Raw genomic sequence first — 26,519 nt, 5'->3', positions numbered from 1 at the left:
AGCCTTTAGGGCTCTTGGAGGTATGTGTATCGATGATGCAGAAGCGGTGTGGCGGTAGTTTGCGGCCTTCATGTACCGTTTGTATATTTAGTATAAATTAGGTTTAATGGCATTTATTAAATCCTTATATCAGTACTCAATATCGGAACATAGTACTTGTACTGGTTCTTTAAAAAAGTGTTATCGGTGAATCCCTAAAAATTACGTTGACGATGGCAAAAAAACATCAACAATTTTGGCAATTCACAGAAAATATACTCAGGAGTTTGTAGTTGTATTTATCTCCGCACTTGGAAACTTTATAGTTCTTAGCTACATTTAATTTGCACAGATTTCAAAGTTGCTTTTACAGTATTTTTTTGTTTTTCACACAAAATTTCGAGACAAGTTGAATCATGATCTGTGTCATTTGTATGAATTAAGCTTCTGAATCCACACAACAATAACAGCAGCAATGTGTGTGTTTCTTGTACATGCTCATATGTGTGGGTGTGCATATTGTTCAAATTGCCGTTTGTCTCTTCAGAGCTTTTAAAAAACTATTTCACCCCAACGTAGAAGTGGAAGAATTTATTTTTGATGCTCAGTACTATGAAATACACAAACTGTTTTTGCAAATGTAGAGATAAATAACTATGGCATACAGAAAGTGGAAAAATAACAAACAATGCAATGTTAAAAAAAAAAAAAAAGACTAACAATGGAAATGGAGGCTAATACTACTGTACAGCATCAAATATAGCAAATATGGCATGTTGGACTTAATTCCCTTTCATTAAACAAATAAATATTTTCCAACAAAAGATTAAAAAAAATATTCCTGCACATTTGTAATTGAGATGGATCGATTGAAGACTTTTAATGAACACTGCCAAAATGACTCTACATGTGCAACTTTCTGTTCTCCGTGAGAATCTTTGGTAGAAAAAGGAAGAATTGTACAAGAAAAAGAAAGAAACAAAATAAAGTATTTACACATACTGCAGTCTCATTAGTGATGCCTTTCAGCTGCACTGTGGCTGCATTTGCTTCAGTTTGAATCTGAGGAAAAACAAGAGAGGAGCAGAGGAAAACGACTGCTCATGAAAAACACCTTTCTCTGCCTTGATGGTAATAATAGAGGAGCTGAGGGAGTCAGGCAGCTGGAGCCAGCTCACTTTGAGAAATAAAAAAAAGAAGAAGAAGAAGAAGAAGAGTACTCGAACAAAGAGGCTCCCATTTTCCGTGACACTATCAGCCCACACTGAGTGAACTAAAAAAAAAAAAAAAGACCTCAGGAAGAGAGGAGGCAACGCTGCCTCGATGTTCTGATCTCCATCAAACCCGGAGAAAATAGTCCTTCCGAGTTCATAAGTGATAATCCAGATATGCTCCAGTGAATTTTGTCTCTCTTCCTAAACGCAGTCAGAGCACGACATTGGTATTCCACAGCAGTCAGGTCCATTCAGGAGATTTAATAGATTCCAGTCTGTTCTGCTTCATCCAATTAGAGGGAGGACAACAGGATTAAAGGGGGGGTGGGGGGGGGGTCTTATTCGCTTTCCCCGTGGAAGAGGACGAGTCGAGGTTCGTCTCTGATGTGCCTCCGCCGACGCGTCGAAGTTCAGTCCCACTCGTCTTTACAGACGCACATACACTCCTCGTGGTGCTCCAAGGGCACGTCGGTCAGGGACTTCTGCAGGCCGCGAGCGCCGCTTCGATGCTTCAGCAGCAGCACCTGAACCGCAGGAGGACAAGAGGAGCTTCATGAAGGGCGGCGATGCAGGAATTCACACGTTCACTTCATTTATTCATTCGTATACGACTCACCATTTTGTTTCACTTTGACAATTTTTAACAACAGATGAAAACTAGAGCTACACTCAGTAGAACCTATTATTCGCCAACAGCATATTTGTTTGCGAAACCATAGTTAGCATCGCTAGCATTTTAGTCGTTAACTCATATCGATGCTAGCTCGGTAGGTCAGGCAGCTATAGGGGCGGGCGATATGGCAATAATATCATATCATGATATTTTGGGAATAAAAGCTTTTTTTTTTGTCTTTTTTGATTGATTTCTGAACAGTGCAACCAAACCAATTCCTGATGTAAAACAGCCCCAACAGAAAAAAAAAAAGAAAACACAATTTATAATATTAATAAGCCAAAGAACTTTTCTGAACATATTCAAATTTATATAATTTTGTCAATATTACCAATGTGCAAATAACGTAAACATGCTGTAGGGTAAATAACACTGTGATAAAGTGCATTCTTACAATATAAAAACCAAACTGCTCTTAGGTTTTGAAATTGTGTGACTACCGTATTGAATGTTCTATTGTTGCAGTTCTATGCTGCCACACAGCATTAAACTGCAACGTGTAAAACGTGTTCTACAGACGATAATACGATCTCTCTGCTATGTCAGATCGTCAACACATTCTAATCCTTCACGAGCTAATATCGCCATATCGCTCACCCCGAGGTAGCGACATGACTGTGTGAAACACTGAGCAGGAAGCATCTCCATGGCAACAGACGCTGAGCTCCTTTGATCTCCTCCTTGAGGTGCCTCGCTCATCCACTTTTTCTCCGCCGTTTTTTGGGGGATTTATTCAGAAACAGTTAGCCGTTAACGTTCCAAAATCTAATCGATTGGTCCTTGGATGACGACAGATCATCCCTGAAACTTTCATGCAATTTGGGTGAGTCATTTTTGTGAAAAGTTGGTAAAATACATGCCAGTAAATAAATAAACACACGCAGATGAAAACATAACCTTCCTGGCCATCTTTTGTTGGCAAAGGTAACTAGTTGATTTTAGATCATTTACAGCTTCTTTGAGCATCACTGTCCTTCATACATGATTCGATTAGACCAGAGGTGTCAAACGGCTCAAGCATTAGCAGTAGCAGTGTTTTAGAAATGTCCTCCGTTTCCACGGAGACGGAGCATTTTCAAAAAATTCCAACTTGAGAGATTTTTTTTCAAGTTTTGTTTTCGGTTGCTCAGAGCACCGTTGTTGAGTAAACAGACACCCAAAAACATTAAAGTTTTCAGTTTCTGTGTAAAAGAACGCTCAATCTTAAATTCAGCACTTCTTGAACCGTCAGTGCAGATAACTGTGACTCTAAATAGTTTTTGGAACGCCTAGTTTTAACACATTCAGCTTTCATTGGCACAAATACCAGCCTGAAAATCTAAATTTACATGTGATAATCAATTAAAAAAACACTGTTATGTATCACAATAAACCTTCCAGCTGCTGCAGAAGAAAATGTTGAATTTACCTGAACAGTTCATCAACAACAGTGTAAACGACATTTTAATCCAGCTGGACACTTTAAGCCGTAACTACTGTGTAATTGACCCTAAAGGGAAGTAAATGAACTGAATGCATGGCGTATGCATGGGAAAAAAGGATGTTTTGTCAAGAATCATTATTTGGTGAATAAAGTTTGTACGTTGGCCGAATAGTGGGAGCCTGGCAAAAGAGTTTTAAAAAGCCTCAGTGGCTGTAAAAGTCATTTTGATTTAGTGTACAAAAGTTAAAGACCACAGATTTGCCACAGGCATTTATGATGGCTGGAACTGAACTGGAGGAAAATCGCAGTAGCGTGTCTGAATCTGGTGTTTGATGTTCACTCAAACTGTGTTTATAAGTATGAACTTTGTGAAGAAATGAAGAGATTTGAAGCCCTTCGTGTTGCTTTGTGGCGAGATGGCAGGTTAGACGGGACAGTAAATGTCCCGCTGGTTTCAACGGGGTTTTTTTTACCTCGTGGTATTTCTTGGTGACCCTGGCGGGGAGGCACTGGCAGTCGAAGCAGCGGTGAGAGCAGCAGTTACAGTTTCCACCGCAGCGCTTCACCAGGAGGCAGCTGGGCCAGAAAATGGCATCTGTTCTCTTCAGCTCCTCGCGCAGGGACACCGAGAAGTTTCGGGGAGTGCAGCTGTACAGCCGAACTTCCTCCCTCAGCAGATTGAGATCGGCTCCTACGTAGAGACGGAAAAAAACAAAAAGAAAAACAAGGATCTCAGTCACTTTAGGACGCAGAATGTCGATGCTCATTTTTTCAATGCTGTTCATCTGAATCTCAGAAGAAGAAAGTCATTAAGGATTTTGACTTTTTAAAGCTCTCCACACTTTATTCAAAATTTGATCTCTGAACTTTTGTCATTCTTCAAACTATCTTTGTGAGTCCTGATCAGTGACTTTGCTAAGAATCAAGTTGCTTGAATTGAACTTAATAGAGAATTCCTTAAAGAGGTAATTTTATGTAAAATTCACTTCCTAAAGGTTCTCCAGCAGTACTAATCATCCCCATACCTGGAACAACGCCCCAGAAGTGAAGACAGTCTGTCCTCTCTCTCCCTGGCTTGTTTCATGTTTTAAAAAGTGTGTTGCTCCAACCAGCCAATCAGAAATCAAACCCTGTATAGTGTCATCGGGGGTTTAGCCAATCCCAATCAAGGTAGGCCCTCCCTTTGACTCCTCCCACAATTAGGCAGCTCTGCTATGGCACATGGCACCACGAGAGGAAGTACTTCCTCCTCTTCACAAGTGTGGGCGGAGCCAGTCCAGCTCACACAGACACAGCAGATTCTGAATGCAGCTCCTATGATCCAATATTCAAATGGAGGAAAATCAAGGAGGAGCTAGAAACTTTGATTACTGAAGGTTTCTGGACCGACCAGACAAAAGGAAGAGTTGAACAGCTGGAGAATATGACCCATTTAAAGGAAATGAAATCGTAACTGAATTTCTTTAGCCACACTAATACTATTAATAAAAATAATTTGAAAGTGTAAACTTAAGATGACTATGAATGTGCAAATAATTTGCTTTTTGTTTGTGTTAAATTTCCTACATTGTGATAAAACAACTTTACCTCTGGCCTTCTTGTTGTGGATGAAAGACTTCCCCAGCACATGCCACGTGGGTTTGTACAGCTCCTCCATGTCCAGCTGCCACCGGTCCGGCTCCAGGTACTTCAGCACCTCCTCCACGGTGCCCAGCTCCTCCACGGCCTCCGACAGCTCCTCCATCCCCTGCAGGGAGGTCGGCACCGCCACTGGCACTTCAGGCTCGGACACGCTCTGAAGGAAAATACGAGTCAACATAAGAAAGGTGTTTCACCCTTTCCTGCTGTGCTGCAACGGGCCCAGTCTTGTTGGTATGTACAGCAGTTGTCACATTAAAAACACAGCTGGATAAATATTAGGAAATATGCTGACATTTATTCCACCACCTGCCTCTGAAAACCTGCAGCAACTCCCAAACTCCTTCCGTGACATTCAGAAATCTTACACTGCGCTATGAATAATACAACTGAGGATTTACGCAGTGGTTCGTCAGTGATTCTTTTCACAATGTGAGACAGTGTTGTGGTGTTGTTCTGTACAGAAACATTTCATGTGGCAGTGAGATATCAGGCTTAAATTGGGTCAAGGCTCATTAAATGCTGCAGCGGTTTGGACCGGAGTTGATTTAAGCAGAATAGGAGCAGGCCCAGGGCAGCGAGGGCCCAATTTAAAAGCTCTGTGTCTGAGATAATGTGTGGATGAACGGTGACTCAGGCCCCCTGAGGATCACACACACATTTTACATACAGAAAAATCTGCCTTATTGAAGGGTTTTGGGCCAAACATTGGAGAGCTGCTGGGAATATACAAACCTGCTCAACTGCAGGCTGCATTAATATTTCAATTGGAGATTTCCACCAATATAAACCTTGTACAAAGATCTAAAGCAAGCTTCAAATACATTCCGAAAGCTCATCTGTGCTTTGAAGTTGAGCGGCGCACATAAATAATTATTATTATTTTTTTTTTTCATGCTGTCAGGTGTCACATCTTTGTCCGTCCCTTTGCCCATTTTGCATGTCAACGTCTGTCCCTGTAGTGTTTCCTCGTCTGTTTTCCAGCTCTCATCTCTCCGGGCCCAGGCGAGCAGTCACTCAGAAGATTGATACCCGGGCTGTCGGTCTTCCCATGAGAAAAAGAGGCTAATCTGTTAAACCTTTCAGTGCAGTGATGCTGTGTTTGTCCGACATGTCAGCTCGCTGGTCTCTCTAATCTCATGTGACTGACAGGTAGGAGGCAACATTGTGACACTGAAATGGAGTATTGAAAACATCGGCCGGTGGCAGCTGGGGCCCGCAGCTTCAGGAGGAGTAGAAATATCTAAGAAGAAGAAAATAGATGATTCGAGGAATCCCGTCCGAAGTGGATTATAAGAGAGAATAAAATGAGAAACACGGATTATCATAGTTTCTTTGTTTAGTGAAGCCAATCCATTTATTTAACCTGATTAATCACATACATTCTGTGGCTTAAGCACCGTTTACCTAACATTTCATGTGCAAACGCATCGTTTTGGGGTCTTTGTTTCATAAAAGTTTCACGTTTACAAGTGAAAACGACGTTTGTTTCCACGGAAATGGATGAAACGCTGAAAACGACATAATTTTCACGTTGGGCCACTTACTTGGCCAATATTACACAGCAATGTTTTGAAATCGATGTCTGTTTACACGGAAACAGCAGAATTGCTGCAAATTATGTAGTTACCATGCCAGGCCACAAGTGGGTGCTATTGTTTGTTTTTGTAATGAAACCACACACACATGCAACAGAGAACAATGAGCTCTAAACATTAACACCGGGAGAACACGGACATTCTAGTGGACAGGCCACCAAGTTGGATTGTTATTACGGTGACTGTCAAAATAAAAGTACCAAGTCCAGGACAATATGGACTGGGAGTCATGACACCACGGAGGAAACTTTGTTCTGATTGGCTCTACTGAGCATGTGCAGAACTCCTAGTTATTGCAGCCATAGTGCGCAGGACGAGTAGCTGTATGTACAGGTCGAGAAAGTTGTATTTTTGCCCATTTCCATGGAAATGGAGCATTTTTTAAAAAGTTCCACCATGGTAGCTGTTGTCAAAAATGACAATTTCAGTGACTCCGAACATCGTTGTAGCGTAAACAGACACCCAAAACACAAAAGAAAGTTTTGTGTTTTCACTTGAACACATTGTCGTGTAATCGCACGTTTATTTTTAGGTCAATTTCACAATATCGAGGAAGTACTCGTATGTTTGAGTAGTTTAAGATCCAAACTATTAAAGCAGAAAAATGTTCCAATACTTTTGGATGCAGCTGACAAATGTTTATCTAGTTCACTTCATTTGATAAAAAAATGGGCTGCAGACAGACAGTGGTCTGTTTGCTGCAGCTGTGTGTTTGGAGGAGGTGATTCACAGTCAAACTAACCCTGTTATACTCATTCAAAGTACATGAAAGCAAGCAAACTGGCGTTGGCCTCAAAGCTATGCTGTCAGGGTGAGTTTGTAAAAATACCCATAATGCAGCAGATATAGGGGAAGTGTTATGGACATTTCACTGTATTTTGCACCAGAAGATTTCATTAAAATTCTCTTTATGTTGAGATTAGTGTCATTTTCAATGGTAATCGTTTGGTTAAAAAAAAAATATCACATGTTTTCATCATGTATAATCTAAAAGCAAGTTTCAATTTAAAGGTTATTATGGCACTATTTTACCGGTCCGGCTCACTCAAGATGAAATTAAACTGTAGTTGGCCCCTGAACTAAAGTATGATCTGATTTCTACCCGATCTTTGAAACAGGTCTGTGAAGGATCGAGGCAGGATCAAATTACCAGCTCGCTGGTGCTACAATGACTGTAGCACTGAAATGAAACCCGTTGATCTTGTGTGGTTGAAGTGGAAACGGTTGACGGTTAACATCTCAAACAGACAAACGGCAGCAATCTAAAGAGACTAGTTACCCTCAAATGTAATTTTTGCACTGGGTGACATGAATACTCCACCCAGAAATCCTCTCATACTGATCTCCAAGCAGAAAAAGTCCTGCTGCGAGGCCGAAGTGTTTCCTCCTGCTCCCCTGTGCAGCAGTGATGAAGATGGATTTAGTCTTCTTAGTTTGGCAAAACGCCGCAATTAGCCCGAACAACAGGTCGGAGAGCGTATTGACTTCATGACACAGAGTAAAATGAACGACCCGGAACATCAATGAAACTCATTGGCAGGCCAAGTGTGTGCGATATATTCAAAATGTGGGTGACTTTGGCTCAGGTGTTGAGAATCGGATGCCGGCGGTTTGACATGGCGGCACCACGGGCTGCAGGAGCACAGCTGACTCTTTCTAATGAGGTTGCTTTTATGACCACTGAGCATATCTTCACTTTATGTGGCACCAGCTGAGATAAGCAGACACAAATGTGTGAGGCGGGATTTATGCGAAAAGAGCGGGGCAGTGTAAGTTCAGAGCGAAACAGGAGTTTTGCTGAACTGAGCCGTATTCTCAGACAACAGAGCGGAGATGTGATTCCTCTCAGCCGAGCCTTGGCGGTAGCCTAACGGCGCGGACTGGAAGCCATTAACAGCTTGTGAATGTCGACGGTGCAACGCTCCCTCAATTAGCAGCGCTCTGCAAGCTCTGCTTCAAATAGAGGAGCCAAGCTTTTCCCCGAGAGACGAGTCAAGATGCTGTGAATAAAGCCGTAAGTAGCAGATGAGAGCTCCCGTTTAGGAGAGCACTTAAGTGGACCACCATAACTTCTCCTGGCGTTCGGTTCAGAGCAAGAGTGGAACATAAAGCATGACGAACATACGGGATTAATGCCGGGTAATATCATTGATCGTGAGCCTATAACACAAGAGCCCCTAATTAAGATCACTGAAGCTCCAGATAATTTATTCTAAATATGAATTGATGGTCTATTCAATAGCTCTAATTAGAGTTGAAGCTTAGTGGGCTTTTCTGTGCAGAGTAAGCATTTTAATCCAGGTTTCCATTCAAAGTCCAAAACCAATAAGCTTCATCCTGTGTGTATTCTCACTCTGTGACCCGAGCTTGTATAATTTTGGGAAATAGGAGGAGGAAGTGGCACATTGCCTTTGTCAAATAAAATAATTGTGCATTAGGAAATATCCACAGTATAATAACATTGTCAGTAATTTGCTTTTTTAATAGTTCAGGCAGTCTCACCATTTAAATTGCACCATTCATTTATTTTAATAAATGAAAATAAGCTTCTAAAGGACTTTAACATCAAAGTAGTACACCAGTCACTTTTGTTTAAAGGTACTAAACTGAATAAAATCACACACATTTTACCATCTGTAGCCAGAGATTATCTAAATTAGAAACATCTCTCATTACGTTTCTGTGACAAAGTTGGCACACTGTATTACTATACAACAAGAATTAATCAGACTAGTCATTTGCAGTACACATGTTAAAGCCTGTTGTTGAAATTCTTTTGTTATACACCAATAATTTAGTTGGATGTGATTATTATGTTGAACAAAAACAATACATATCTCTGTATATACCTTACAGTCGTCTCATGTTTTCTATGATGATGCACCATACAGAACAAATTGAACTGCAGGATTACAACAGATTGAAAAACAGATTTGACTTCACCTCCACGGTCAAATCGGCCTTGTGTCTTTTCTCTCCGTGTCCAGCGGAAACCAAGAGGAGAAGCTGAACCAAGTTCAGTCTGTCCTGGAACAAATGACCCCCAGTGAGTAGAACCCGCAGAGAGACGCAGTTTGTTTTTATAAACAACCCTCACAACTGCACAATGTGTGTTTTTGAATGTATTTTTGATACAAAGACTGTGACCTTTCCAGGAAGTTATTTATCATTATTGTGATTGATGAGTAATTATTGATTATTATTTGTATTGTTATGATTCTTATTATTGTAGTTGTTATGCTTGTTGTGCTGAGCATTAATGATATTAATGTTGTATTTATTTACCATTTTTCTTTCTTCTCCATACTCATATTATTTTAAAACACGTCTCAAAACCCACCTGTTCCAACTTGCTTTTCCCTGAACTCTTATTTTATTTCATTGTTATTTTCTATTTTTCTATTTCTATTTTTCTATGTAAAGCATCTTTGAGTGTATAAATGTATTATTATTATTATTATTATTATTATTATTATTATTATTATTATTATTAATAAATTGTTATTAATTATTAAATTTAAACATTTAAAAAAAAGAAAGAAAATAATAACAATAATAAAGAAATTAATATATTGTATCGTTGTCTTTTAATTTCTTTATTATTGTTATTATTTTCTTTCTTTTTTTTAAATGTTTGAAATAAAGGTATATACCATAACATACCATGTTGAAGCTCAGTGGGGGGTCCGGCTGCAATGCTGGAAGTTGAGTTTCACTGTTTTTTCACGTTGAGCCACTAGTTGGCGCTGTTGTTTGCTTTTGTAATGAAACTACGCACACGTGTTCCCAGAAAACAATGAGCTCTAAACATTAACAAGGTTCGTACATGGACATTCTAGTGGACAGACCACCAAGTTGGGTTGCCATTACGGTGACTGTCAAAATAAAAGAACCAATTCCCAGGAGAATATGGAGTCACCATGGAGGAATCATTGTTCTGATTGTCTCTACTGAGCGTGTGCAGAACAACTACTTACTACAGATGTGGTGCACATTAACTGTTTCAAAAAGTTCCACCTTGGGAGCCATTTTTCGAAAAAAAAAATCAAATTTTCAGTCTCCGAGCATTGTTATCTAAAATGCGACAAAGGTTTTGCATTTTCATTTGAAATCGTTGCGTAAACGGGGCCTGAAGCCAGAAAACTTTACGGATCAAGTCTCCAGCAGCTCTCGTGGGGATCGATTGTTGGAACTTTTCAGAAGATGCTTGTTAAGTTAGTTTTTTTCTTGCTTTATTTACACTCGGATAAAAACATCCGTCCTTAAACCCTTTACCAATAATAGGTTCAAATTTACAGTGGCTTCAAACTAAGACCAGTTAATGTGACTGAATAACAGGATTGTATTGCAACGCTGTAGTAAAATTCCTATATGTGTTTTTAAGAGGACATTTATCCACCTTCCATTGCGTCTCCACCGAGACAGAATCAAAGTGAAACAGCTTGTAGAACATCTGGTGAACAAGCTCATTCTCCGGCTGTGACTTCCTGTCTTTGTTCTTATGAAGCACCACCACATTCATTTATTTCTGGTAACTGAAATGACCGGTTGAGCTGACTATGTTGAGATGACAATTCTGAAATAGCAACTTGGGAGAGCTCGAGAAAAAAAAGAAACTAAACAAAACAGTATCTCCTCTTTCACATGGAGCTGAAACCACTTCCCAACGTGGTTGTTGTGTGTCAAGAAAAGTGTTTTTTTTCTTTCTCTTTCCTTTCACTACACACCACACACTGCATTTGAGGTCTGCATAGAAACAGACCTTGGTTTTTTATCACGCGAAGCCTCCTGCACGGGTTCACCAGTCATTACCATCTGCTTTAACAAGCCGTCCCGCCAGCTTCCACTCAGGTCGGGGGAGTTTACGAAAAAAAAAATAAAAAAAAGAGAAAGAAACTTTCTCTGCTCCCGAGAGGGCTTGCAGGGCCCGTCCTCCTTCACGCCACGGCAGCGTTGCACTTTCTGGACGGAGACCTCACAGAGACAATGATGTATGTTTTTCTTGCTCCTTGAACTTCCAACGCCCACCACTCAACGCCGCTCCGTTTCAACAGGCTTCCCTCTCTTCGCTGTTTTAACAACCTCTTTGCCTCGGCCCTTTCGCTTTTTTCTTAAAGTCTCTTCCTGTGAATTACAGAGCGGCTCTTATTTTTCCCCCCCTCCGTTCCATTCCCTGGAAGTGGTGGGGAGGAACTATTGCTTGTTTAAATATAAACTAAAGTGCTGGCCCCTGCGTGGCATGAGCTTCCAGTAGCTGCTGGTCGACCGCAGAGGAAACAGAGTGGGGCTGTTCCAGCCGGCAGGAGAGTTCAAAGCTGACGAGCGCCGGGCACAAGCACCCCCCCCCCCCCCCCCCCGGATATGGTTTCCGCACCTTCTGCAGTGGGAATATGAAAGAAAAACTCGGTTTCTCGTTCCTGTGGTCGTGCCGTTGGAACACCGCAGTAGAATAGTTTCATTCTGCTACCAACACTTGAAGTTAAAAACTTACAAGACATTCAGTGCTTTCATGTGGTGTCAGTTTTTCAAACATCATGTACATCTTAAATAAGACAATGTGTCTCCAAATTATCAGAAGGTTTTTGTGATTTTTCTTTTTTTCTAAATCAATGAATCTATCAATGTTTTAACAACTGCTAAAATCCAAATGACAAACGTTTTTCAGTCCAGGCGTCAGACTCAGCCTAATTTAATTTCAACTGGGCCGGACTGGTAAAGTAGAGCAATAATAACCTTTATATTTAAACGTTAATGTTTTTTTGCTTTGGAAAAAATTATTTTTTACCTTCCGGTGCAAAATACAGTGAAATGTCCAGACATCTTCTTCTATAGCTGTTTGCATTCTGGGTGATTTCACATATTCTCCCTGACAGCATGGCTTTGAGACTGATACTAGTTCTCTGGCTTTAATGGCAGCATCACCGATTCCTCGGCTCGGGTCTCAGTGGTGTGTCCAAAACTCTTAAGAATTTATTATTATTTTTTATTTTATTAGGTTTTCTTTGAAATTTGTACCCTTATCTTGGTGGTTGTTTGCAATTTTCCACCAAATAAAATTTGGAGCCACAGAACACACCAATAATTTGAAATGAAAAAGAATTGCTGTAGCTTTAGGTGACTTTCCTTTTTTTGTTGCTAATTTGAGCAATTTTTCTTCTTTTTTCTTCATGGATTTTTGCGGCTTTAGCTATTTTATGTATCCTGAATATTTTAGCCATTTTAGCTATTTATAGCCACTGTGCACTTTTAGCTAAATTAAGCTAGGCTTACACTATGTTCCTGGCAGCCCCGTTTGTCCGAACCGTAGTGCGTCGTGGGATTTTGGGTAATTCTGAGGAAGGTCTGGCACATTTTTTACGTTCTGTCAAGGCTTTCTACGGAAGAAATGTGCCTTTGGAGAACGTTTATGCCTCAGTAAACGTCACTCCCTGTAAGCCTCCCGTCCCACTAAGGACCGCCTCCAAGTTCTATTACGTCCAATCACGTGCTGTCACGTTTTGTGGGGTTCATCCCGTTTTGCTACGGCCTACTAAGTTTCTCATCTGCACCGTGGCTGCCGCGGCACATTTTTTGACAGTTTAAAAATCTGGCACAGCGCCCAGGGCAATCACAACCCTTTACGTTTGCCCATCCCGTCCCCCTGCATTGTCTCACGCCCATCCTGTTTTGTCCACGGTGGCCTGAAACGGATCTGCTGGGAACATAGTGTAAACCTTTACAAAGCTTTAGCTTTTTTGAGTGTTTTCAATAATTGTATTATTTTTGCTATTTTTGCCGTTTGAATCAATTCTATTTTTAGCCCGGAGATTCGAAGAATTTTTAAAAGCAGTGTTGTATACACATAAAATAAGAATGAAAGTAAAAAACTTTATTTACAAACAATTTTCTGGAAGTTTCATGGAGCCGCTTTAGAGGAGCTGAAGAGTCACATGTGGCTCCAGAGCTGAAGGTTGCAGACCTCTGCAATAGTCACAGCAACAATTCAATAATAAATTCAACCGTTTTCATATATATTCTAAAACCCTCTGGAGCCATTTTATTATTATGAGACAAAATAGATAACTTGGTCTAGACAGTTTTTAGATTCTTATTAAAACATTTCAAGAATAACAAGCTTTTCACTCCGTGGTTATTAATGTGGATATCAGTGTGTTACTGGTTGAATCCATTCAGTTTCATTAAAAGCATGGCTTTACTTCTACAATCTCCTGCAATAAATGTCTCATAATAAAATATAGTTCCAACAATGTGTGTTGGGTGACATTTCACTTTTAAACCATCTGTACTTTGTATATAAATCTTTGTCAGCACAATGCTCTTTATGTCTTTAGAAAATCACTTCATGCTCTTTTTAGTGCTGTTATTTTCAGTGACTTTCAAAACAAATCAGTAGAAATTGAAGCTTTGGAGGCACAAAGAGAAGCTACAGAGTGAAAGAAAAGCTCTTCAGTAACCTCAGCGCTGTGTTTGCACAGCGGGCCGTCAGGGATTAACCAGCAGTTTACTTTAAGCAAGTGAACAGATCCACAACATGACAGGTCAAAACATGGCCGTCGTCTCTTGGCTTCATCCCCGGGATGAAGGGATTGTGATTGCATGTGTGGTCTGAAGATCACTGAAACAAGGACTGAAGAAACAGGGTGAGAAGGGATACAAACAAAATGCATTAAGATTGAAAGGAGTCACTTTGGAGGATTTCTAAGAGTACTTGTGTGTGTATTTTCTTAAAGGGGTCATATTATCCAGCTTTTCAGCACTTTCTCATGGTCTCGTTCATCTAAAAACCTTTTATTCAAAGTTTCTAGCTCCTCCTTGATTTTCCTCATTTGAATATTGGATCATAGGAGCTGCATTCAGAATCTGCTGTGGCTGTGTGAGCTGGACTGGCTCCGCCCACACATGCCCATCTTGGGAAGAGGAGGAAGTACTTCCTCTCGTGGTGCCATGTGCCAGAGCAGAGCAGAGCTGCCTAATTGTGGGAGGAGTCAAAGGGAGGGCCTACCTTGGTTTTACTAGGGTTTGATTTCTGATTGGCTGGTTGGAGCAACACACTTTTTAAAAACTGAAAAAAAAAAAAAAAAAAAAAACAGGTATGGGGGACGATAAGTACTGTTTTGCATAATATGAACCCCTTAAAAGAAGAACCACCTCCATCGATTTCAGCATGAGGAAATCATATTAGCACAGAACTGTGTTACCTTGTTAGTAAAATAGCTTTGGAGTCGAAACATTAGCCTGAGTTTCCTGTAGCAGCAGAAACAGAGTTCTTGCTTGCACTCATATAAAGACAAACACTGTGGCAGGAAGAATGTCAGATTGTAGTGCTTGGCTATATATAGGCATGATTTTTGTTCATGGCTCGGCAAAAAAACTGCAAAAAAATTCACCATTCCAAAGGGATGGGATTTGGCTCAAACATTTTTTTAAATAGTCTGTTTAACACCATGATGCGTCACCAGAATTTAATCTACACACTTGGTATCACTTTTAAGACATTTCCACATGTGTCCACTATTTAGATGTGAAACAGTTTTTTCAAACTGTGAGAATTTAAGTTTCCTATCTTTTTAAGTCATTTTTGTAGTTTTCAATGGGTGTGTATTGCGTGAGGCAGTTAAGTAGAAATAAGAAAAAGTCCTTCTGTTGTCGCCACGGCAACATTTCTCACTCAATCTTATCAAAACGTAGGTCACACTCACACGCAGTGATAGAGCTGTTGCTATATCAGCTTATTGAGTCGTGGCAGTATGAGTTCATCTGATGCCTCTGAATTGATTGTTTTGTTTCCATGACTCGAATCGATGGATGGATTCGTCTATTAACGGTTGTCAGATCGTCTCTTCTATAATCTTTTTTAATATCAATTATATATATATATATATATATATATATATATATATAAAATTTCAATAAAGCTCTCATCAAATAGTTTCCCTCCTTGTCTGCAGTGCAAACCGGTAATTTTCTGACATTTCAACGTTCAGGATCACGAGGTTTGTTTCCCTTCCTCTGCTCTATTTTCAGTCTCTTTATTCTTCTGAATCTGAACTGTGGAGGTGGAGAGAGAAAAGTTAGCGTGACCAACACGAAGCCACAGAAGCCACATTAAAGGAACACGAGCGGGATGAACTTCAAATCGCCCTTAAACTCAACCCGCTGATATTTTGCCTCATCTTTTCACACACGATCAAACTCGACACACCAACCCGCCGCCTCCGTCCTCAATTTTTCACGAGCGCCAGCCTTGTGCACGCTCTCGGTTTCACAGTTAAAAGGTGAACGGAAACAATGATTAGGTCGGAAAAACTGCAACTGGTGATTATAGTCTCCGTTACAGGAAAAGAGGAGTGGAGAAGAACAATGGGAAGAGAAGAAAGAGAGCTCGGGTGTTTCAATACGTTTCAGTATGAAATAACACGTGTGTTTGAGTAAAGTGGGTTTTTGAGAGGAACGCATTGTGTATGATGAAACAGAAAGTACTTCATTCCGTCTTTCATTTGAGGGGCTTGAGCGAATCCCTCCCAAAGGTGAGCAGACCACTTTGCGAGTGCGAGGCCACTCATTTCCCCCGTCTCAGTCCGATGACACTCAATCAGACACTGAAAAGTCTCACCGGTGACACACATCAGCCTGAAGCCTCCGACGGGGTCAGAGGTCACGGCGCTTTGTTGTTCTCTTTCTTTATTCTGGATCCATCATGTTGAACATTTACTGCAGGTGACCGGTTCAGGTTCTAGGTCTTAAATGCCTTTCTGTTTCCTCACAGTACCACCGCCTCCAAACGCAGTCCAAACCAATCAGTTTAGTCTAATCTGACAGAATATGCATGTTTGTGTTGAACTGTTTCTCTGGCGATGTGTCCAAATGTGCACTCGCTCTCCCGCCCAGTGTCAGCTGGGATCGGCTAAACTCAACTCCAACTCTCAGATCTAAAGATATAGAAGATATACGGAGTGGAGAGTGTTGGGCCATTTAGCGTGGAAAAACTTCAAAATCTTAAATTCTGGGTTACAAACTGTGTCTGTGATGTTTAACAGAGGATCAAACTGAAGTGCGGTTCAGTGAGCACAGTGCTGCCACATTTACATCTCAGACTAAACTCAGAGTGAAGACTTTTGAAACAACGTCAGAGACGACAGCATGTAGAGTGAAACAGTCCCGGTGATAAAATGTGTGTCTGTCACAGAAGAAAGACGACAGAAATGTCTTTTTTTTTCTCTTATGTGCCTCTGAGGTCCCGTTTACACGAAAACCTTTCAGGTGAAAACACTTTGTTTTTTGGATTTTCGTTTCAGAAAAGATACACGTTTACATGGCGTCGTTTTGAAAATGGCAGATACACTGAAAATTATGTCATTTTCAGGTTTTCGTACTGAAAGCACACACACACACATGCAGCAGAGAACAGTGAGCTCTAAACATTAATAATAGGAGAACACGGACATTCTAGTGGACAGACCACCAAGTTGGATTGTTATTACGGTGACTGTCAAAATAAAACTACCAAATCCCAGGAGAATATGGACTGGGAGTCATGGCACTCTGGAGGAAACTTTGTTCTTATTGTTCATCTACTGAGCATGTGCAGAACAACTAATTACAATGGCCGTGGTCTGCATGAGCAGTAGCAGCATTTCAGAAAAGTTGTTTTCCCCCGATAAAAGCAGAGATAGAGTCGGAGCGTTTATGAACGTTTTCCTTTTCCACTTAAAAACGTCTCATAAATCGGGCCTTAGTTGTATAAAGTCAGTATAGAATGAATACAAATGGATAGATACCCGAACTTCAATCTTGTATCTTTAAACCTGAAACATCAAAACAGTGAGAAATGTTTTCCAACTTGTATGCTGAGTCCTAGAACATTTATCCATCATTAAATTCCAGCTTCATCCAATTTATGGCAGCAAGAATCTACAAGTCGCCAATCACCCAAACCGAACATGCAACAAAACCAATAAACCACTAAACACACAGGCAGAACAACCAAACTAAACTAAAGAGAGAAGACCGAGGCTCCTGAAATCACCGCATTCATCCTTAAAACTCAGGCGTTGACGGGTTTTTTTCCAACCAGGTTGTCATTTTAATTTGCTCGTATTTATTTAGTTTGAACTGTGTGAGAACTGCATGTTCTCCGTGTGTGTGTCTTCATTACTATGAAAAACGACGGCGCAGGTGGCAGATAATTCCTCCCCAACGATGCTTAAAACCTCCGGTACACATAAGCAGAAATGGATAATTTACAAAATCAAGACGGCATGTTGTGCGACGAGCAAATGAGTTAGATAGTGCGTACGTGGAGAGACTTTGTGTGTTGCGACGTGAACTTTTGAAGACGGAGGCGGGGGAACATCGTGGTTCCTTGGCTGCTCCCAGTTAAGAGCCGTACGTACCACCGGCAGGAGGGAGTAGCGGAGGCAGAATCCGGGCTCGGAGGGGAAATACTCGTCGGAGACGAAGCGGATGCTGATCTGGCTGCCTTTGGAAACGTGAGTGGGCGGTGCCGACTGCGAGCCACACCAGCGACCCAGCAGCGTCTTCTCATCCTCAATCTCCACAAAGTCGTACCTGGTGGGACGGAAGAGCGGGAGGAGGTTATTTTGATGTCTGTTTTTTTTCTGTGTTTCTTAAAGAAATGGAGTGCAGCGCTTCTCAAACTGTTTACAGCTTTTTAACAGCACGCAGAAGACACGTTTACTCCTGAGGATTATTTATCACAGCAGCTTCATCACTTAGACTTATCTGAACACAGTGCAGCACCTCTGGTCCAAAACATTAAGAATAACAGCCTTTTTCCATTCATTCATTCATTCATTCATTCATTCATTCATTCATTCATTCATTCATTCATTCATTCATTCATTCACTCACACATCTTTACAGAACCAGGAGTGTTCAATTCCTCCAAAACTATTCTACTTGTCTTGTTCAGAAGATTGTGTAAAGTGCATGTTCAAGCCGTAGCAGGCTCATATTCAGAAGTAAAAATCATGCAGATTTTAAATATTTCATCTTTTATTTATTTATTATTCATTAAAAAAAGATGGCTTTCCTCCATATGCCATTAGAGCAACAGGCCCACAAGAAGCTGCAATCCGTCCAAACCACCGAGAAAAAGGCAAAACTTTCATCATGAATTCTCTGTGCGACAAAGAAGAAAACTTTAAGCTTGAATTTAAAGGTGCACTATTTTATTCTATTAAATGAAATTGGACTGAATGTGTTTGACACCCCTGGATTAGAGTATTTCTTCACAGCTTTCCAACAGTTTGAAATGATTTTAGAGCAACTTTAGACTCTGTAGTTTTTATTATTTGGTTTATTGTCGACCATCAGTCTCGTGCTGCTTCTGTGAGCAAAACAAAGAAGAGCTTAATCCAAAAATCAACAACAAACAAAAGTTACAGTTTCCTTTTCTGTGGGAGAAGAAATGGCTCCTCCATTTATCACCTGGATTAAATTAAGAGAAATAAACTTTGCTCGTTTACTGTTCTGCTTCATTAACCTTCATCAACCAAATGAAACTAATTGACGCAATTCCTTCCTGTTTCTATCAAACTGACAACATTAAGTTGATGAATGTCAAAAAGAAAAACAAGATTACATAGTGAAGTAGTCGATTTAGTTTCTCTAATATGCGACAATCATCTTCACACGAATATGAGAAAACTTTCAAAGATATGACCTGTACAGAAAAACTATTGAAAGTGACAGAATGTCTATTTTGTTTCACACTAATTCATTCAGTTGGTTATTTTCAATGGGCACTTTTGCAAAAGACAAATTAAAGTGTCAGTCAGTAGGCAAAATTACACAAAACCCAGTGGAAACTCAGGTTTTTGTTCTTAAGTTTTATCATTTCAAGCAGATTTCATTACAAGACTTTAAATGTTCAAGAGAGTTAAGCGGTTATTCTCACCTTTAAGCACTTTATTGTCACTATTGCAGCTTTGTGACAAACATTTACCACTTTTTCTTTATTTCATAAACAGAAACTTTGTAGAGGATTTTTTTTACTTATTGCACAGAACTGCAATATGTTATAATAATAATAATAATAATAATAATAATAATAATAATAATAATAATAAAAACAATAATAATAATAATAACAATAACAATAACAATAACAATAACAATAACAATAATAATAATAATAGTAGTTGTAGTTGTTGTATGTGAGTTAAATAGTTAAATACAAACATTTTTTGAAAACAAACTGGATGTTAAGCATGTGGAGCAGCTTACGGGCTGTTTACATGACATCCAAGCTGGGAGCAAGTGAAAGACACAACTTTTTCAGAACTGCTCCAAAGATGGAACTTTTTGACTCCGTTTCCATGGAAACAGGTATAAACACAACTTCTCTGAAACGCTGCTACTGTGCATGAGCACCACGAACCAAAACTGCAAAACTGTTTTTGTCTCAGACTGTATTTGAAAAATGTCAAAATGACTGAAAACTTATAGCCTCTATAGACAACTTTTGAACAGTTTTATAGAAATTGCTAACTTTTCTCCACTGCAGCAACATGACAGTCCTGCACTGCCCACATTGCCGATCTATAACGCCATCAAACTTTATGAAGTGCAGAACCGCATGGAAACGCTCCAAACTTCTTTGGTGTGCCAACGCTAACATTGACCAACCTCAGCACTTAGACGGCAGTTCAGGAGTTCAGCCTTTATTATTTATAACGTATGCGAACGGTGGCTGCCGTGCGTTCAATAAGGCCTTGTTGCCCCGACTCTTCACAGTCTGGGATTAATCACTCTGCCATTTGCGTCAACAGGCACGCTAACCTCTCATCCAGCGCTGCCAATTCGGATATTTGGATTTCGAGGACATTGTTTACTTTCTGCACGGACTTGACAGATTCAGTTCAAGCTGGTTTGAATAAAACAACACGGAGGGACATGAGCGACGCTAAAAAGGGATTTTCTGTGATGTTGGATAAACTAAAGGGGGCGGGGGAGGGGGTGTCAATAAGTGCATTGACTGGATTACCATTTGGAAAATTATACAGAAGGTCTGTTACCTGACAAGCAAACAGATCATATTGTGTTGTTCTGGCAACGTCCATCTTCATTCGAAACTGAGAGTTAATCCATGATAACATGCTTGTGCTGAATGTTAAAATAGGTTTTGCTTGCATGGCTACAACTCTTAATAACACACTGTCTCTTCTTCCTGCTGTCAGCGCCCCAGAGGACCTGATTGATGCGTTCAACTAAAGAAACTGACACCACATTTGATCATGTGCACGCAGCCCATCAAACCACAGCGTGTCCAATTTCAAACAAATATACCAAACAGAAAAGGTTTAATAGGAAAATGTAACGACACGATTGTAGAGATTATTGCAGAACTCTGATCAGTTAATTCACTTCAATTCAATTTGATTTCTGTAGCACAAAATAACAACAATTCCACATGAACAAGTAGAGGAGGTGATGGAAAGGCAAAACGTCCTTTTAAATGGGAGAAACCTGCAGAACCAGACCCAGAGGAGGAGAAACCTGTAGAACCAGACCCAGAGGAGGAGAAACCAGCAGAACCAGACTCAGGGGTTGGGGGTGGGGGCCGGTGCGCTCTTTTTAATTCAAATCAGTTTTTGTCTGTTGTTCAACAACAACCAATATGAGAGAAGTTTCAAAAAGTGTCCTCTAAACAAAGTGTGGGATGAGGATTTCCACCGGTCACCTTGAGATCGTCTGATACCGTCCGTCCCGCTAACGGACTCTTACTCCTCTTTATTCTGCTCACTCCCACTAAAAACATCAACATCCTCGGCTCAGACACCTCCAGCTCAGTGTCCTCAGTGTTTGGTCGGTAAATCCATCACATCGGGTCTTACTAATGTCCACTTCAACCCTCAGTCACAGATCAATTAGATATTATGGTTACCGGATGTTGGGATCCATAAAAAGCAGAACTCTTTGAAGGTCTTTGAAATATCTGGTACATCTTTATATAGAAAGAAAGGAAGGAATACTTTATTGATTCCCTTGGATAAATTATTTCTCTGCATATAATTCATGCCATTAGCTTTAAGTATTTGAAAACCACTGATCTCAAAAGGTCAATTGTACAAATGCTACCAAATTCCACAGCAGAAAAACACAAAAAACAAAAACGGGTGATTTTAACTTGTGTCTCTTCAGTGCTTCACTGAAGAAAGAAGCGTCTTTCAATAAGAGTCCTCCTTCAGACGGCTTTGACAGATGGCTCATCAATAATGCACGACGCCCTGATCATTGCACGTCGCCATGTGTTCAGCATCGTCGTGTTGAACAGCGGTTTCTCAGATTTACAAATGCACCGACACCGAACCGGAGTGCCTCCACGGTCACAGTGACGACAACGACAACGTACACGTTACAGTTAGATCACCTTTCAGTGCAGAAAGTGGTTTAATATTCACAATGTGCCCCCCCCCGACACACACACACACACACACACCCACACAAACATTATTAATGCATGAAAATATCAGGCATGGAGACGATGCACATTAGCAACCCAAACACAGTTTTTCCAGATTGAAAAGCCTCTGTGAGCTCCGGTTCTGTCTGGGAGCCGTCAAGCACGACTCTGCTGCCATGCCAACCAGCTGCAGGACCAATCCCTCCCCAATATGCCTCTCCTCCAGTGGATTTGGTAAGAATGCTTTTCATCGCTGCCGCGGACAAACAGAATAGCAGATGAGCATCTCGGCTGTACAGCCTCCAACCCTCTCGTCTCCACAAAGGCTTCTGGCTACGGGCTCGCCGCCAGAGCCAAACGCGTTTGTTTCAATCCCCCTTGCGTGAATCACCGGACACGACGTTATACTGACTGCTTATTTGCATCTGTTACGCAATGAATACAAGGGCAGAGCATCGATGACAATGAGGATGAGTCAAAACACTTTCTATGGGTGGAATTTCGTGAATACGTTTGAGATGGAGGCTGAGCCAGAGGCTTATGTGTGAGTGAATGTGGGACAGAAAGAGAGAGAGTCAAGAGAAAAGACAAGCTTGTGATTGCACGCTACATTCATCTGTCTGCCGGCCCTGCCAAGAGTGTGTATCTTGGGATCTGATCAAAACCTGCTGGGCTTTAGCGGTGGATTTGGGAAAGGTTGGGGAGGGATGAAGAATTGCTATAGATGGAACAGGAGATGTGGTGATGACTTTGCATGACCCTGGACAAGGATGTTGTTATTGCCTTTGTTTCTTCGAGGCCGCTGACGAGTGCAGTCTTGTAAAGACAGAGCGGCACAGAGGTTTGTCACTCGGCACAACGCACAGCTCGACGGCAACCTTAACCTCATTCGTCAGCCGGCACCAGGCGGATGGCAGGTGTGCCGGGGCGCCCTAAATTACTCACACGGCGTGGTTTCATTCTGTTTTCAGTTGACGGCCAATAAAAACAAGATATGCTGAATGAGACATGGAACCGAGGCAGGAATGTAGGATGGCAGCACTTTACAGAATTGAATTAGCTGCAACTGATCTTAATTTCACATGGAAGCAAGACACAGACACCTCATTCATCAATGAATTATTTCCCTGAGCGAAGAGGCAACTTCCCAACATGCTATTGAACATCCTAAATAAGATAATGGGGTGGAAAAAAACAAGCTTGTTGTTCCACTTCTCATCCATTAGGGGGCTCTCCAGGAATGGGTAGTGAGGTTACCCTCCCCCAGTTTCTCTCCATCTCCTCTCTCTGGGCTCCACCTCACCAACCAGTCTGCTGGAATACAATGACACGAGGTACTGAGCATGATGTAGTGCACGCTGATCGATTGCCGGGGATCGAAATCACCAAATAAATTCAACAGTAACACTAAAACCGACTCTAAAGTGGGATCCTGAATAGAAGAGAGGATGTATTGTGAGCATATGTGTGTATTTATGTTTCTCTGTCAGCATTCTAAGGGTTTGGCCTCGTGTCTTTTAAATCGCTCTATAAGCAGATATAAATATTGAGCTCATGGAGGAAAATATGCCGGCCGGCGCCACGTCACCTTGGGTGACACAAATCTCTTTTTGGGCTTTCAATATTCACGAGCTGCCACGGTGGACCAGAAGCAACACTCCCACTCTAAATCTTTAAAGATGGACTAGAACAGTGACAGGACACGTCTTTACCTCGGACCAACATGCATGTGGCGGGCCGGACGAGAAAACTCCGTGCCGCTATTTTTAACTGCTTAAAAACATGTTATTGCTTTTATCATTGGCAAAAAAATCCATTTTCCCGGCAGATAAATTACATCATGAATGTTATTTGAACAGTAAACTATTAAGTCAAACCTAGAGGGAGTTCGTACTTAATTACAAGTAAGTGTACTGTTGTTAAAATCAATCAATTCAAGTACTTTTCTCAAAAAGTTACTTTCAACCCGTTTGTTTTATCTGTACATAATACAGTTTAAAGCACGTTTCTCAAACAATAAATTATTTTTTACAACTACTGATAATTATTTAAAATTTAGAACTACTTTTAATTGATTTTGCTCATAATAAGCTTTCTGGCGACAAAAACATACAGACGAAAAAGTTAGAATGTTAATTGAAAGTAGTACTCAGGAGTTACTCATGATTTCAAAAGTCACGGTGTAGATTACACAGTGTGAGATGTATTTAATGAGTACAATTGCATTTTCATTGTATTCACAATCCATTACTTCTACAATCAATGACGAGAGAAACAAGCCAAAAATAAATGATGACAGATTGATAGAAGTGACTGTTAACTGTCCAGCTTGCAGATAATAATAATATTAACAACAACAACAACAACAACAATAATAATAATAATAATAATAATAATAATAATAATAATAATAATAATAATAATAATAATAATAATAATAATAATAATAATAATAATAATAATATCTTAATGAAGTCACAGCAGTTGAGCACAGACGCGTGTATATTTTCTCCTCATGCACGGTCTTACTTGCAGATTCCATCTTCAGGATCCTCCAGACCGAACCTCTCATCGAAGGCGAGCTGGATCCTCATGTTGCTGCTCGCCACGAGTCTCCAGACCAAGGCGGTATTCCTGGGATAGGTGTGCGGGAAGTCTGGGCTGTGGATCATTCCCTCTCCAGACACTGTGATCACTTTCTCCTGATGAGAGTCTTGCACCCCTGAAACAGAGTGAGACACAACGTTTTAGTGTCTCCAGCTTCAAGTAGACGAGCAACTAACTTCTACCCAAACATATTAGGTAACACACAATAGAATCTGTGCAGGGCGGAATAAAATTAACATACTGAGTAATCCCACCTGCTGCACTTATTACCAGCCTCCCTCCATATCCCTTGTCCCTGTGTGGGGAGATCTGCAGAGCTCCGACACTTTATAATCATTAGAAAAACAATAAAACCCAAAGCTGAGACTGAATCAGTTATCATCATTTTATTCTCCACCACTGTGACGACAATTTACTGTCAGTTATTGTATGAACTTGTGTTAGATTTACATTTTATTTTCTTAAATCTGTGTGAGTGAAGACAGATCCTAATGGAGTGAGAACCTCACGACACATATTTTGAACTTTGGGTCGTGTTGTAGCCATGATTCTGTGGATCACAGTTTAATGCAGAGCACTTTGAGAGAAGCATTGAGGTTTGTTTTTTTGTCCAGCCCTTCTTATAGACCCAATGAAGCCCAGAGGAGCTGGCGGCTGCAGGCTTTCCAATCACAAGCAGAGTCTGTCACTCGGACCCCCGGGATCCGTCGCACCGCATTCACTCCACGTGAACAAGCTGAGGCTAACGGCCTTTAAAAATCACTAGGGTGAACTAATGGTCCAGTGTAAGCACACACATTTATGTAAATGTTTATTATAGTGTGTGATAGACACTCAACATCAAACTACTCGGAAAATAACACAGACTTCAGGAAATTTTAAAAACAACTGATGATGTGCTGTATATATCTAAAAAAAAAAGTCAACCATTTTATTTTTACAATTACAATTGCTAAACTTGCATATTTACTGTTCAAATAGTGATGAATTGAGTCAGCTGGCGCCTCACCTCAACTCAGATTTTACAATCTCATACAAACTGGGATTAGTTTTAGATTCAGCATGTGATTTGCATTATTACTGTTTATCATGAATCTAATAAATAGATCCGTTTATCATAAATCTTTACTTTCCCTAGAAAAAGTGTATTTCATGTGTGCAATCAGTACCTCTGCCTCACTGTAGGAGGCAGTGCTGAGCAGTTTCATGTAGAGTGCAAGAAAATAACAAATTCACCAAATTTAAAAAATAAAAAATAAAAAATCTCTATCAAATTTAAAAATGACCCTATAATGTAGTGTGAAAACATTTTAAATGTGGAGTTTCATTGACATAGAAAAGATTATTCCAAATTGTATTTCTTGAGGTGTGAGTTAGTAGACAGTGAACAATGAGAACGGGAGCAAGGTGGTGTAGAGAGGAAATCTGAAAAACAATCAGTAACCAGAGTGTAATCCAGCACGTTTGAGAAATTCAAGCTCATCTTTCTGGTTTATAAACGTGTAAATCTGAATCAGACTCAGCGCCTGACCACAAGTCACTGGACTCCAGTGTGTGTTCACATCAAGCACACTGATTCTGGTGTGATGGGCATGAACACAACACCCACAGAGACTTTTCTGTGGTTTGACAGTGAGGCGTCAAACAAACTGCCTCACAATCTCACTGGTTTGAGCTCAAAATGCTCCGGTCGTTGTTTTTATCGGTTAACGGTGAGCAAATCACACATTAACGCGGTGAAGGAAATGCTGTTTTTAGTGATCTGTCATAGAAAGAGGGCTTCGGCAGCTTTGTGCAACACGTGGGTGGCAAGAACGTGACAACGCTTCACATGAAAACCTTTAGTTTTTGCGTTTTTGCTTTAGAAAAGTTTCATGTTTACACGTTCAAAGTTCTGTAAACGATGCTCAAAACGTCAGAAACACTGAAAACAATGCAGTTTCATGTTGGGCCACTAGTG

The 26,519-nt window shown here is 40.5% G+C and overlaps 1 protein-coding gene across 1 annotated transcript in view; it reads right to left on the bottom strand.

Moving 5' to 3' along the window:
• Positions 1-267: 267 nt before the first annotated feature.
• The window catches only part of pdgfc (platelet derived growth factor c), a 64,682-nt gene continuing 38,430 nt past the window's right edge, over positions 268-26,519 (bottom strand). Inside the window, exons 2-6 of the mRNA XM_080465061.1 lie at positions 24,482-24,674; positions 17,919-18,093; positions 4,877-5,084; positions 3,763-3,980; positions 268-1,717 (exon numbers count right to left, since the gene is read on the bottom strand). Of these exons, the coding sequence (XP_080321187.1) occupies positions 1,604-1,717; positions 3,763-3,980; positions 4,877-5,084; positions 17,919-18,093; positions 24,482-24,674 (908 nt within the window). The 3' untranslated portion in view covers positions 268-1,603. The remainder of the gene's footprint in view (positions 1,718-3,762; positions 3,981-4,876; positions 5,085-17,918; positions 18,094-24,481; positions 24,675-26,519) is intronic.

The sequence above is a fragment of the Lipophrys pholis genome, assembly GCF_963383615.2.
Source record: "Lipophrys pholis genome assembly, chromosome: 6".
Lineage (NCBI taxonomy): Eukaryota > Metazoa > Chordata > Actinopteri > Blenniiformes > Blenniidae > Lipophrys > Lipophrys pholis.
The sequence above is the reverse complement of the archived record's forward strand: the minus strand, read 5'-3'. Positions and strand labels throughout refer to the sequence as shown.